The 15,150-nt window shown below is 34.6% G+C and overlaps 1 protein-coding gene across 2 annotated transcripts in view; it reads right to left on the reverse strand.

Annotated features, from left to right (window-relative positions):
* Positions 1-13,232, reverse strand: part of LOC144451960 (cGMP-dependent protein kinase 1-like) — a 50,013-nt gene extending 36,781 nt beyond the window's left edge. For both annotated transcript variants that reach the window (XM_078142888.1, XM_078142887.1), the window contains exon 1: positions 12,559-13,232. In XM_078142888.1, the coding sequence (XP_077999014.1) occupies positions 12,559-13,076 (518 nt within the window). In that variant the 5' untranslated portion in view covers positions 13,077-13,232. The remainder of the gene's footprint in view (positions 1-12,558) is intronic.
* Between the last annotated feature and the right edge of the window lie 1,918 nt (positions 13,233-15,150).

The raw sequence follows: 15,150 nt of genomic DNA on the forward strand, positions 1-15,150 counted from the left end.
TTTCACACTGTAATATATATATTTTGTCCTAATCCTGGTTTTATATAAATTTGATATTGATTTCTTCATAATTGCAATTATATCAAATTTCAAATGAGGAAACAAAAATTTGATTAAAGTGGTCATATAGATGAAGATTGGGTATTTATTTCGGATTTTTAATTTATAAAACAATTTTATCATGGCTTCCTAAATAAACATGTAACATGTTTATTATTGTACGTACAATATCAAACATTTTACACACTTTTTTTTAGCTTTTTTTGCAATGTATTGAGTTACAAACACAAACTTGGTCAATGTTGTTTTACATTAATTTTGCAAGTAGGACATCATGATAAAATTGTTTTATAAATTAAAAATCCAAAATAAATACCCAATCTTCATCTATACAGCCACTGTAAACAATTCTACATCAAAGAATACTTTCAAATTATGTAAACCTGCACTAGCTGTAACTTAGAACATTATTATGTCGATGACGCAACAATTTTTTCACTGAAATTTGCTAAAATACAATAATTTGACACTACGTACATGTTAATTAGAGGTCAGTTGTATCTATAAGTGGTATATTAACATGTTGAAATTGTGATCACATTTGGGTGCTGATTTTTGGGTACGGACCCAAAATTCAATTTGATTGGATTTCCTTCACCATACTGTGTGTACAGCTACACAAGTACAGGTTATTCAATATTGTTCAGAGACTGAGTGTATGATATTATGAGGAAAAAAAAGTTTCAAAAAATGTTCCAGTTGCAACTAGAGCAAATTTTCACTATTTGGCTTTTTCTTTCGCATTTGCGTCAGTGATGAATGGATAGTGCGAGTCAAAATGTTTGTTTTCTTCTATGAATTAGAAGTAAACAGAACAGTTTTAATATGAATATATCAGGTTATTATTACCTTGCAAAAATAGAAATGTTAGGTATGTGCAAAGAATGTCATATTGGATATGATATCAATCTACATGAAATGAGTTCACGGCAGATTGTACATATCGTTAATAATCCTTCACAGAGAAAATCAGCAGAGACCTATAATTCCATATATCCATATTAAACGAAGTAGGCGGCTGACTGAACAAATCATTAAAAGTTCAAAATCTATCTATAAATGTTATCCACGTGGTCATATTCTCATTCCCTCTATTGATGCCTAGTGAAGTGAATTGCATATATGCAGTATGAAAAAATTTCATTTATTTTTGCCTTTCGGGCTAAAATCTGAAAACAAACCACAGGAACATGTCCAACACAAAGAGTTGTCTCTACCTTTATATAAGCATGTAACTAGTCTTGTTTTGCATAATTGCTGACACTGCCTGACAGCCGCCAATCAACCTGTGGCTATTGAAATTTTCACAATACCGCTGATTACAGTATCATTGTACTAAAAAAACTTTAGAATTTGATATTCTATTTTGATATAAACTGATGATAATAAACGGGCAAATTATGCGAACAAAAACCCCTTAAATTTTCAAACTGTGCTTACTGACTGTAGACATTATCAAACTCTCTGTAATTATCCTTAAAATGTTAAACACATTCATCAGGTTGGTAAAACAGCAGTGAAGCCAGCAAACGGACAGTTTGACAGAGCCTGTCGATCTGAACAGGCGAAACGTTCATTGTAAATAATAAGAACTGTAGCTATAGTGGTCAAAGAACGTATTTCAAAAAATATGTGTTACTATTGTAATTATGGTCCAAATTCATCGTTTTTATCTCTCTTTGTGTTATAGTACACACAATAACATTGACTAACTTGTGTATGAAAACAAGTATAATTCTGCATTTGAAACTTCATATATGTGTTCAAAAACAAGTCTTCTGTGTATGAAACTAGTGTAAAAAACCTATTTTACTCTTTGTTTGAATCTATGTGTACAAAAACAAGTATTCTACATTTGAAACTATTATATGTATCAAGATCAAAATTTTAAAGAATATAAAATCACCATGATCTCTCACAAAAATGAGGCGTGAGCCAAAATTCAACAAATTCTGAAAAAAAAAAACCATGATAAAAAAAATATGATTATTTATGATGTTTACTTTCTTCTCTTACCCAAGGCCCTGCAGTTATAAAAATTGATTATCACATGGCAATTAACTGTGTTGGGTCTTAGGGGATTTGTTTTGATAGACAATTACCTGTCAGTAATAGATGATGAATACCAAGGTCTGGACAAATACATCATTTCAGGTCATTAAACACAATATTTTGTACTGCATGAAATTACAACTTTGGCAAAAAGTCAAATTGTAAGACTCTACAAGAAAATTCTTTCGGAGAAATATTGTTAATAGCTTTTGGGAGTGAAATCAATAATCAATGTAGGATAAAAGAATCAATTCTTTTAGTTTGGTCATATTTTACGACATCGTCACTTAATTATTTAGCACTTTCATAGATTTCAATCCAAACATCATAATTAATGCAGTGGTGATACAAATCATTCTCAAGCATAAACTCATCTAAAATTCCCATTAGATTTCAAAAATACAGTTTTCACAAACCCGTTATTTATTTCTCTTCAATCTCACGTTTAAAATGAATTACTGTTGTATTGATACAAATGTCCTATCACAACGATTTGAAAGAATTGGAATGCTAAGGCTCCTTATGTTACTCATAGATATTCAAAGTAACAAGACCCCTTATGTCACCCAATATCTACTTATACCAGTACAAGTTAGAAAACATTGCGTTGATATGGGATGTAACATTTATCTGACCCATTCATTTCGAGAATCATGAAATTAAAAGAATGGGTGAAAATTAGAATGATAAAGTATTAGTAATAAGATTTTATATTTCTCATTTTCTACGTGAAAAAATATTGCACAAATACGCAATTGAGATTGTCCATAGGGGAAGAAAGATTATAAGTATATGGATGTACCACACTAAATACTTAATCTGTAAGTTGCCAGTATGATCCCAACACTGTTTTTGAACAGCTCAAGCATTTGGGCAAAGCTTGAACCATCCTTCATCTTTATAAATGGGGACCTATGACATGTTAAATCTATGCTTCTCACACAAGCTGCATAGATTGTTACAGTACATTACCCATGGAGTAAACAAAAAGTTAAAGACGTGTGCATAGATTAAAATACCATGAGTACTGTAGTCTATGTTTGTCAGTGCTGTATTTACTTTAGTAAATATGCAAAAAAGCTTTTTTTCATGGAAATAAGTCCCACTAACATACATTAGGAGTTGTCATATTTCTATATTCAGATCTTGTGAAGACTATCACCAACATTTGCAATGAGTACAATGGACAGACTAGATAAGTAATGTACAAGTAGTATCTCCTTTCTCCTCTCAATGTCCGTCAAATTACAAGTGCACCTGACACGTCCTAAATTGCTGTTTGGCCAAATTTTGTTCTGCCAAATAAATGCGTTAACAGTAGGTATGACACACTTTGAACTTGACTAGCAGAGGTTTAAATATACTCACATAAAATATAGTACACACACTATATTTTTATCATTTAATTGTTTGATTTATAAATTTCATTATACCACGCCAAGTTGGGGAAAAAAATGGAATATATACTCTTTCTGCGTCACAACAACATGTGTCTATGTCATGACAATGCATGTCTACGTCACTGGTTCTGCTGTGTTAGAAATATGAGTCAAAATGTTCAAAACTGCTAATACTTTCCCCGATTTTCTTTGATATTACTGCCGCTGATATAATTATGTTATTCTCCAATATTTTCCTTCATTCAGCTGGAAAATACTCATGACCTAAGGGTTGTTACTACTCACCTATCAACTCATAGTGACAAGGCCCCTTAGGTTACTCGTATTTGCCTTGACTAAATGAAGAAAAATATTGGGGAATAACATCCAATTATTGAAGTATTTTAGACAGTACTGTAACCAACGAGCACACCCTGTGATTGTATATATCCAACATGCCTGTAAATTAACTGTGAATAATACTGGAGTTAGAATCATCCAAATATAAGATTGTAACTCCACAGCATACAAACCAGCTGGTAAAAGACTTTTGTTAATTCCAACGTTAATACAATACCCTGATATCTAACACGTCACAGCTGTACCATAAACGTGATGATAGAACTTGATTGTATGCATCAAAGACATGATTGCGTGTCGTATGAATGAAATGTCGATATCTTCAACACTGAGGCAGCATTGTGTGTTATTCGATCATTGTCATGGCAACAGAGATATGTATTTTAATATTTGGTTTCTATGAATGATACATGAATTATTGACATCAACTAAATCGAGACTAATTTCTAACACAATATTAACTTATATTTTAGCAATATCATTATTAATAATCTGATAATATAGGAAGGTATTAAAGTACACAGGTAAATCTTACATGCATTCCCAGGACTATAAAATACTAATTTTCATTTTGAAATTTTACTTTCGTTATTTTCACTTGGGTGTGTTTATATTACACTACAATTATTTCAAAAATATATTTTCATTACACATGTGCGCACCTGGAAATTCCCTAAATAAACCAATCAATTTTTCTTTTCAGTGAAAATTAAATTCCTTAGTATTCCACAGCATTTTACAGGGTTCCTAAACAGAAATATGGTACCAAAAAGTGTCACGGCATGGATGGAACTGGAAATGTAAGTTCTAGCACTGGTTTCCAATTTTTGCTACTGGTGTTTTTAGCTATCGGTGTTCACAAACCTTTAGCAAAAATACTGCAAATACACAAGCTTATTCTTTCCACTCCAAACAATGATATGATTGATAGAATGTATGCTGCAACATATTTTCATTTATTTTTAGTTTCAAAGATTCAATATAAGAAATGCAAGTACCTTTCATTACTGAGTGTGTCTGACAGCTCAATAGTAGTTCTAAGTATCTGGTAAAAATGCTTGTACAGTTGACCCTCGCTACATCGCAACCCTTACACACATGTACATTGGGGATCAGCCATTTCTCTTCATGTGAAAGTATTAATTATGATTTTGTCATTAAAAGATTACTAAAGCTGAAGGATGGTAAAACACTTTTGAAGTACAGTAGAAACCTGCCAAGCATGGCGACCTAGACGCACTAGGACGGTGTGTTTGCATTGTGCTTTCTTTCTATACAGTCCGGGAGAATACTAGGATCTCATTCCCATTGTACTAAAGTCACATATTACAAAGAAATATAAAGAGATTCGATTTCAGTATACATGTCAGAAATGTAAAATGACACCAGCAGTTTAGTTGAAATATAGTATGTGTCTATTAGTATTACGTGTGCATATAAAAAGTCTTGGAATACTTCTCAATTCTTATCCCCATAATAGAGTCAGATGATGAAACAAAATCTGGTTGAAATGAAATAACAACTATTTGCCACCAACAATCTGCCTACAAACATTAGTTTTCACTTTAATATGTTTCGCTTTTTAGTATTTAGCTTTTCTTACCTATCAAAAATCTCCAGAGAGGATTGAAAAACTCATTGACTTTTGTAATAGTACGTCTAACCAACACCCTCACAGACTTCCGTATATTCCTATGCATTCTACTCACATGTTACATTTTGCCCAGCAGAGACCAGCCTATCTGAGTTGATATACTAACTGACTCAATAGACTTTCTGGTGAATGACTTTGTCGGATCAAATAGCCAAGTCTCTTAGCCATGTTACCTTTATTAGTCTAGATTTTATCCATGGCTTTGAATCTCAAGAACTCTTTTCACTCTGTCTAGCTCAATGAAAAATCATCAACTAAAAAGTTGTTTATGCAAATAAGTAAACCCCTAATCATTAGAATAATATAAACATTTGTATAAACAACATTCTGATGACAAATATACCATATTTGGACATTATGTAAATGACCCCAATAAACACTCAATTTTATGATTGGGCAGAATTCTGTGGTTGACTAACAAAGACACAATGACTGAATTTGAAATTTCATCTCAGGACCTCATTGAGCTAGACATGAAAAGAGATTCACAGGCACAGATAGCCTCTAGACTAAGTAGTAAGGAGAGAATACAACATTTGGTCCTGCGATTCAATTCTTGTGATTTGTAAGTTTAAGAATCCAATTATCAGGTTATCCAAAGATACAAAAATGTACAATACCCTACTGTCATAATTATATAATAATCATTAAAAAAAAAAAAACTTTTTCATTCAGCATGACAACACTTGTAACAATCACACCTTAACTTCAATAAAATGATGATGATTCTGTAAATATATTGAAACCCAAAACCAAAATTCATCAGCAAAAAATTTGAATGATAATATTGATGAGTGATCCCCTCAGATTGGATTTGTCATCAATGAAGACAAATTCTAATAATTTTGAAGGTTGGAAGAGAAATTGATTGAACCAATATAGATTTTTATCCTCCTCTGATCTGGTTGGTTGACATCCATTATAAGTACTTGACCTTTGACCTTACATAATCAGTCTTAGCATCGAGAGGGTTTTTATCTTTAGATTTTAACCAGGTAAGTGTTTTGTAAATGCAAGGTGCCTCTCCTTAGCACTTTCCACATCCATGACTACTACTCACAGCACTTAAATAATTGTGTATACATAGTTGTTTCTTTGTAACCTAGCAACAGTAATCATTGAAGCTGCTAGATGCTAGAAAGCTACAACAAGAGTACCTGACGACAATAATTACGATAGCTAAAATCTTGACATGCTAATTTCTAAGCAATATAGAAGATCTAAGCCCCTTAGCAGCATTGTTACAAATGAACAGCGCTGTTGTTAACTTATATTATACAATGTACGTACAATCAATAAACAATGCACGTCTGGCAAAGATAAGACGTTTTTGGTTTTGCCCAGGCTTTGCGCTGCCTCGGTAGGCCCAATCCATAATACTTAGCAATTAACACTTATGTCTAGTCATGTGACGTAAATTGTAATCTGTATCTAGGTCTATCATGTGACCTAAATCGTAATCAGGACTTTAACGCTAGTCATGTGACCTTAATCGTAATCTGAGCAGGTACAAGTGTTCTGGATAATGGTCCTACTAGCTGAGGCAGTTCATGAAGTCTACATGAAATGACTTGGCCAGAAACACCTATTACCTTTTATTGTATATGATCAAATGAAACTGCTTACTGTGTGTGTATCTATATGTATGAATTTATTTCGTTTTATTTGTGATTTTGGGTTATGATCTTTTCATTTATAGTAACTTTAATAATCCCCAGGATTAATTATGTATACTAAATCAAATAAATAAATAAATAAATAAAAATAAATCTTACTACCCTGATTAATTCTACTATCCTAGGAGATACTTGGGGATTATATTTACTTTGTCTGCCAATACAATCCTGGTAAAATGATAATAAACAATGAATCTTATCTGTTTATTGTATGGTTATGGTGGTTTGTTAACTTATGTGAGAATATGTTTAATCCGGGCAGATTCACATGTTTGAAAGTTATTTCCATGACAATAGAGTAATGTTTACTTAAGACTATGATTCAGACAATGGAAAAGGGCCTGTTGCTAATCTGTTCCTTACTTGTCTGTGGTTTTGCCAACAGGGCATCCCAATCATGTCATAAACACCAGACTGCTGACTTCCTGCCAAGAATTCACTCCCCTTCCCCCCTCCCATCATTAACACCTCCCCCATCATTCACACCTTCCCCTCTATCCAGACAGCGTACTATTATCCAGTGCACTACCCATCTGTAGTCTAGAGGTCATCTGTGGCTTTAATGATCTCTCTTTTACCCTGACGATGACTGACAATGTGCTATGATATTTTTCACTTCTGTTCACTATACAAAGAAGCACCCCGACACATACCACAGATGTAAACGACACCTTCAATTTATCCAGATTGGCAACTTCCTGATAACAACCACCTGAATACTCTGCCAGGGGTCCTTGTTTTACTTTCTGTTCAAATTTATGCCTCCTGGAAAGTTAAGCCCACAATTGGAAATAATATTTCAGAGGGTTAACAAATTCTTTTGTAGTATACAATGCACTTAGTATATCAACAACATTTGAAGTCAGCCAAGGTCATGTTTTGATCATTAACGGATGATAATGTTAAGAGTCGTGACCAGTTGGTTGTGAGTACAAGAAGAAAATGTGACTCACTGGGTGAAGTGCGGATTCATCATCAATGCTGATCAATAATACAATAGTTAGTATAATGTGTATATGTTTTCATTTGTGAGATAACTACTCATTTTGAGTTACTGCATTATTGCAAAATATGATTGATGTGTTTATAAGATCTGGCCTACATGTAAACTCAGACTAGCACTACTCCATTTGTTATGCTATGACATTTTAATTTTCGCTGTCTCTCCTCATGATCATCTACGATAATAATTGTGTCCCACTGGTCTTGAATGGTATTCCCAAATAAACCGTTATTGGTTGAATGTATAATAAGACATATTTAAATTGTGCTACCAAGTCACATGATGAATCCATAATTAAGAGAAAATGCGACCGCACTCTACGTATGTTGCATTCTATTCAAATGTCACTAATATTTTACATGTTATAGGTGTGATGCCGGAAATGGCTTCTAGACCAGTGGAACACTGCTATCATCGTAGGCGAACAAGGACAGCGAAATCAAAATGTCAGTTAGGATATCAAATAGTGTGGTAGCGCTAATCCTTGGAGTCTACATGTTGGCTCAGACTGTGTTGGCTAAAAAAGATCTTAAGCTTTGTGTTTTCTAATCTGGCACCAAGAAAGTATTTGATGTGTGTGTGTCTTTTCATTTCTTAAAATTACATATGGTAACCATGTATGTGAAGTTATTACGAAATTAAAAAGATTTTATTTAAGTTGATGGCAGTAGTTTCCTCTCATTTTATTTCCAATGTGAAAACTTACGAATTTAGCTATACTCGTTCGAATACTAAATAATTGATACAAACATACGAAAAATAAAACTACAAGTATTAAAATTGTACAACATCAATAATGCTACCCAGCTAAATACTGTAAACATGGAAATGTCCGCGTAAGATTTATTTTCGCTAATTTCGCTACTAACCAAAAACGCGAAAATTAGTAGCGAAAATATATATTTCTGCATAATGCAATGTACCAGTATGGTTATTAGTGAAAATTAATCTTTGTGAACTACATGAAGACTGTAAAATCGCAAAATTTTCTAGTCGTGAAAATATGCAGGTTTACAGTATAATATCAAATTGTACAACTATTTCTCTTTACTGTTTAAGTGTAATTATCTCCTTGAAAAGCGTTTTATGGAACTTTACTGGAGTGTGTATCTGTACAGTTTAAAAGCAATCATTAAATACTACCTAATCATGTTATCAGCAATGAAAAGTTTGGAAAAATACAAAAGAATTTGCCATGAAATAATACTGTGATATATCGTCTTTTGAAAATCTGAACCATAACATTTCCAGACAAATATTCATCATAACCATTTACATTTCTAGACACATATTCATCATAATTATTCTATTTGTAGACAGGTTTTCGTCATAAATATTACATTTCTAAACAGGTATTCATCCAAACTCCTATGCATCAGTGTACACGTAACACCACTGCCTTCAATGGCAGCCACTTTCACCATATCAAAGAGTTTACGTCACACATTTGCTACTTTTTTGAAATGCATATTTAACACAAAACATTTGTGGTGTTAATAATTTACTGATAATATAGGTAATCATTATAATTGTTACACTTTTGGTCAAATATTCATCATAATTTTGACATTTCTGGTCAGGTATTCATCATAACTATTACAGGTATTCATTATAATTGTTACATTTTTAGTCAAATATTCATCATAATTGTGACATTTCCGGTCAGGTATTCATCATAACTATTACATTTCTAGACAGGCAATCATTATAATTATTACACTTTTAGTCAAATATTCATCATAATTTTGACATTTCCAGTCAGGTATTCATCATAACTATTACATTTCTAGACAGATATCAATCATAATTATTACATTTTTAGTTATTAATTCAGACTTTCTACACATCCTAGTGATACAATCAAGCAACTAGTTCTACAGACTGTGTTTACACTTAGCATATTTACACCTGTGATGACTTATTGCTGATGTTAATTAGCCATACTTCACACCATGAATGTGATACTTCCTCAGTATTGTCAGTACCCTCCCATCCTCTCCAGCGTCCACGCTTCAACCGCTTTCTAGACGTTTCGGCACCTGGTCATTTCATCCCCAGTCATTTCGGCACCACTTTCTTGGTACCCTGGACGTCCCGTTTTCCCTTATTTTAGTGTAAATTTGTTACAGTTAACCCTAACCAAACCCAAACTGAAACGTCCAGGGTACTTGTGCCGAAACGCCAAGGGTACCGAGAAAGTGGTGCCGAAATGACTGGGGATGAAATGGTCAGGTGCCGAAATGACCAGTTACGCTTCAACCAAGTACAAGTATTGTGCCTTTCTTCCTTTTGCCAATACTAGTACTTGCTATACCTGTAGATATTGGAGTCTCTCTCTCCAACATCTATCAGACGATCACAACGCGATGTTTTATCTACTGTATCATATATATTTCAAAGATAGATTTTAAGTAGATCCCAGTGTAATTGCACTTAGTCCTTTACAAATTACCTAAAGTATATTTTGAATTAATTCTTGGTGAAATTTGATGGTAAAGAGGGGAGTAAGTATGCCAAAATATGCTTTTGTATTCATTTACAATAAACTTACTGGTAACCAGGATTCTGGTCAAAAACAGCTCGCTCAAACATTGTACATATGCATGTTTGATGATGAGCAATACAAAACAGTGATGTCATCACGTTATCTCTGGTAAGCTTCTCTAGTATACATGCTATCACCAGCTGATAAAAACAGTAAACACAGCCTAACACTACTGCTAAACTGACCAACTCCTGTAAGTGTACACGATATGGATCATGATAACACAAGATATGATGTTACCCATCATCATAATTTTTAACAATTTTTCCCATTTCTGTGTCTTGTAAACGAGAGTCACTAATGCCCCACAGTGATGTACATTACTATATCATCGGCTTTTCTATAACATCATCTCCAGCAGTGAGCCATGTGAATAGGAAAGGTAGTCCTTGGTTGTATGTCTCTATCTCCATGGCAACACACCACAAAGTCATAAGGCTGATATCACCAACCACCAACAATGACACAACCTATCTCTCAAATTAATGTATCATTTACTGCACAAATATCAGTGGGGCTACCTCATTAGGTCTATATTACCATGGCTCTATTATTGAGATAATGGATCCATGATATTACACACATTAATACTAATCAAGTGTCCATGCACGGTTTTTTTTCAGGGGCAATGCTTTACTGTTATTGTTTATAATGTATGTTCAAATAACGTCAACAACCCTCTTCAACAATGAGAGATCTTATTTTGACCATTCCCTTTGACTTCAATTCTATGTCTTCTCTCTAAAATTAGAATCAAAAGTCTGCGTAAACATTTTTCTTGAGCAGTGTGGTAACCAAACATCGCCAGCACTGTGTAACCTTTTATATGTATTTGAAGCCATAAAAAACAAAGTGTTTACTATTTCTGGTGTGGCCGCAGAGTACGTTTCTTGTCAGTACCATGAAGTTTTTGGCGGGGTTAAAATTTAGCGGAGACTCGCTTTAAAACAACTGGTTAACCTTCAGTGTCGACTGAAACCGTTTGCGTTGCGTTGTTAGCTGCGTGAAATATTTAGCGTACACAATGAACCAAGGATCGCTTTTGTTAGATACAACATCAGTTGTATTGTTTCCGTTCCATTCATCACTGTATTGTTCCCAAAATACTATGTGTTATAGACTTTAGACAGTCTACGTTATGTATAAACACTATCGTGTTGTTTTATCGCTTTTTCAAACGATAGACATCATCTCAACAACAAAAGTACAAGCTGACAAAAGCTAAAACAGCACAAATGCATACAAAACCGTTTGTAACACACGTCGAGCGATAAAACATGGTTGACACATCACACTTAGGCGATAGCCAACAACTATATCCGACCAAACATATATCGGATATTGGCAATCTATTGCGGCTATTTGGTACGTAATTTAGGGTCGTAAAGTCGATTTCGACACCTCTTTGACAGGATCTATGTACACAAGTGTACCTCGGTAAGCGTGTCTAGATAAGCGTGGCTAACTATTAACGTTAACGGGCATGTTATTCTTGGATTTTAACATTAACGATAAATTGAACCAAGGACGTTACTCGCGATTCCTATTTCTCGCTTAGCAACAGCGAGCGATACGTTTGGGGTTATTCATTGCATAAGTTACATGATACAGGCGATGGCATCGATACAGTTTTCACTGGTATCGGGTAAAACAAACAAAAACAAGTTGGCTCTGTAACATATATCGAGGGTATTAAATTTTAGCATGTCATTTTCAGGACAACTCATAAACAAACCTGACCTAGAAAGTTGTACAGTTTGTATGATCGATATTTCCAAGATAACAAAACAGACTGCCAAAGGTTTGAAAACATGAAAATATACACTAACCTGAAATCTTTAGGATGTCGTTCGAGATTAGTTGCATTCACGTTTAGCGTCTGTAGACCGCTTTCTCCGGAGACACCCTGTTTTTTGTTGCGATCTTTGTTACTTGATGACCCTGCCATCCCACTGTCTTCGTGGATCGTTGACAAAATATCGGGGATGCCATTTCTCGTTTGATGTGTCGCTTGTAACACTGATTTTAGTTTATGTACCTCTTCTTTCAATCTTGAAATTTCACCGTCCCGGTCGTCGATGCTCACACTGCGAGCTTTGAGTTCCTTTAGATATTTTTCGATTACAAGGTCCTTTTCCTTTAACTCTTTCCGTAATTCGGTGACGGTGTTCTGTAAACGATGGGGGTCGAATAATTCGCCGTCGACGACGACATGATCTGATTTAGAGGCGCTAGCGCCATTACCCATCTTGGACTTGAACGTCCCCGTTCCCGTACTTGGCGATCTTCCTTTCGCCACGGCAGCAGGCTTGTTAGCACTGCTGCCTGTTGGAGATTTCAGCGGCATTGAAACGACTTCCGCTTACGTCACAACACGTCGAATTAGTTGAAGTGGATATATATATGACACAATGCACTCCACCGACAGCACAGCGTACGGCGGCGTTAAATTACTAACCAAACTACTCCACTTTTCTGTACCTTGTAAATATTTCAAAACTAATGATACTCAAAAAATATCAGCAAGTGTGTATATTTACGGAGATTCTCTAGTTTTTTTGTACTTAATATCAAACACTACACATAAATTTTCCTTTTCAATTGGGGTATCACAGATAGCACTGGCACGGTTGGTTACACTTGACAGTCTCTCTACCGTATCCAAGAACAGCGCCTGGAAAACAAGAAAATAGATTTGGAAAACAATTATAATGATATCCTCCTTGTTAATATTTGATTCCCCGGATTATATATTCCCAGTTTGCAAGTTAACTTTGTTTTGTTTTGTTTTTTTTCATTCTCGCTCGCTCATCAGTAAATCTGAACTTTGCGAGTAGAATATCGTGAGGGATATTGGTAAAATAAACCTAGCTGTATTATCCATATGATCAAAGAATCGAAAAAAATGACCGAAACAAAAATAAGAAAGAAAGAAAAAAATAATGAAAATACATGGTTGCCATTAAATTATCTACGTTTATATTTTTTATTTTCCAGAAATTAAATCGAAATCGGTTCAGAAATTTCAAATTACACAACTGTTGATAGAATACACTTTAAATAAGAGATGGGCAGCTCAGAGCAAAGGGCGTCACAATGAAATGTTTTAATTTCAACCAGATCTCACATGAACAAAAATGAAAAAAAACAACCAACAACTTCGCATTGAACGGACAAACACGACTGTGGTCAGATTCCCCTGTTACGATGTGTGGGGGCGCTATTGCAGAAGCGCCACATGGTATTGTAACCCCGGGATTGCAACGTACGAAATATTACGATACATTAGTTAAACTACCGTAGAAGTCCTGAAAGTAAGTCTATACTGATGTTCAGTCTATTAAAAGTCAGGGTACTTCACCATCATTATAGAAATTGTGCTGATTTTTTTTCTTTTCAGAATGTATTACACCAGGGGGGGGGGGGATTCTTTTGGTGAAACAGAACAGAGATGGGACTTGATTTTAAACAGTGATTCACCAACAAGGCTGCAAATTACCTAACAAAATGTTGGTTTGCAGTTAGATGTAATCTCACTTTTAGTCATAGAATAACACTGGAAGTGATTTGATGTGACCTTCAATGTAATATCAATAATATTTTTTATCCGTTTTGAATGAAGTAATCGAAAGTGTCCATATAGATTAATATTATGATTCTCAGTTGACACGTCCATTTGGTCACTACCAGCTACTTTTACTCTCACAGAACTCAGCTACGAGCCCTAGTTGGCAAGTGCGGGCGTGGAATTGAAGAGCGCCCTCAATGGCCAAACTATAAAATGGCTTTTGTTTTTCGCTGACTTTTTTGTCCAACACCTGTATCATGAGCAAGTACATACCATTCGTTCATTGAGAATCTACACTTTCCTAGATTATGAACTGCATATTGGGGATTCACTTATCCATATTTCCTACAAAGTAACAAATCTCTCAAATTTTTCTTGGCTAAATTTACAGTTCCTCTAATTTGTCAACTTCCATATTTTGCACTAAATCAATGTCAGCGTATTGTTGTTTATGATTTCAGACAGGCCATGAGAGAGTGACATGGAGTTTAATTTAGGCAAGATTTTAGACAGAGACTTGGGACATGAAATTGAACAGAAAGAGATGAGGACACAAACAGAGACAGAAATACAAATAGATAGAGAGATAGCCAGACAGTCAGCCAGCCAGCCAGACAGACAGACAGACAGACAGACAGACAGACAGACAGACAGACAGACAGACAGACACAACAATGCTTGAAATAAAATATTTCATAAAAAATAATAATGTATACAACCAGACAGACATAGATACATACAGACCGACAGTCAGACTGACAGACAGACAGACAGACAGACAGACAGACAGACAGACAGACAGACAGACAGACAGACAGACAGGCAGACAGACAGACAGATGGTTGGAGTAAAA

Source organism: Glandiceps talaboti, chromosome 22, assembly GCF_964340395.1.
Source record: "Glandiceps talaboti chromosome 22, keGlaTala1.1, whole genome shotgun sequence".
NCBI lineage: Eukaryota > Metazoa > Hemichordata > Enteropneusta > Spengelidae > Glandiceps > Glandiceps talaboti.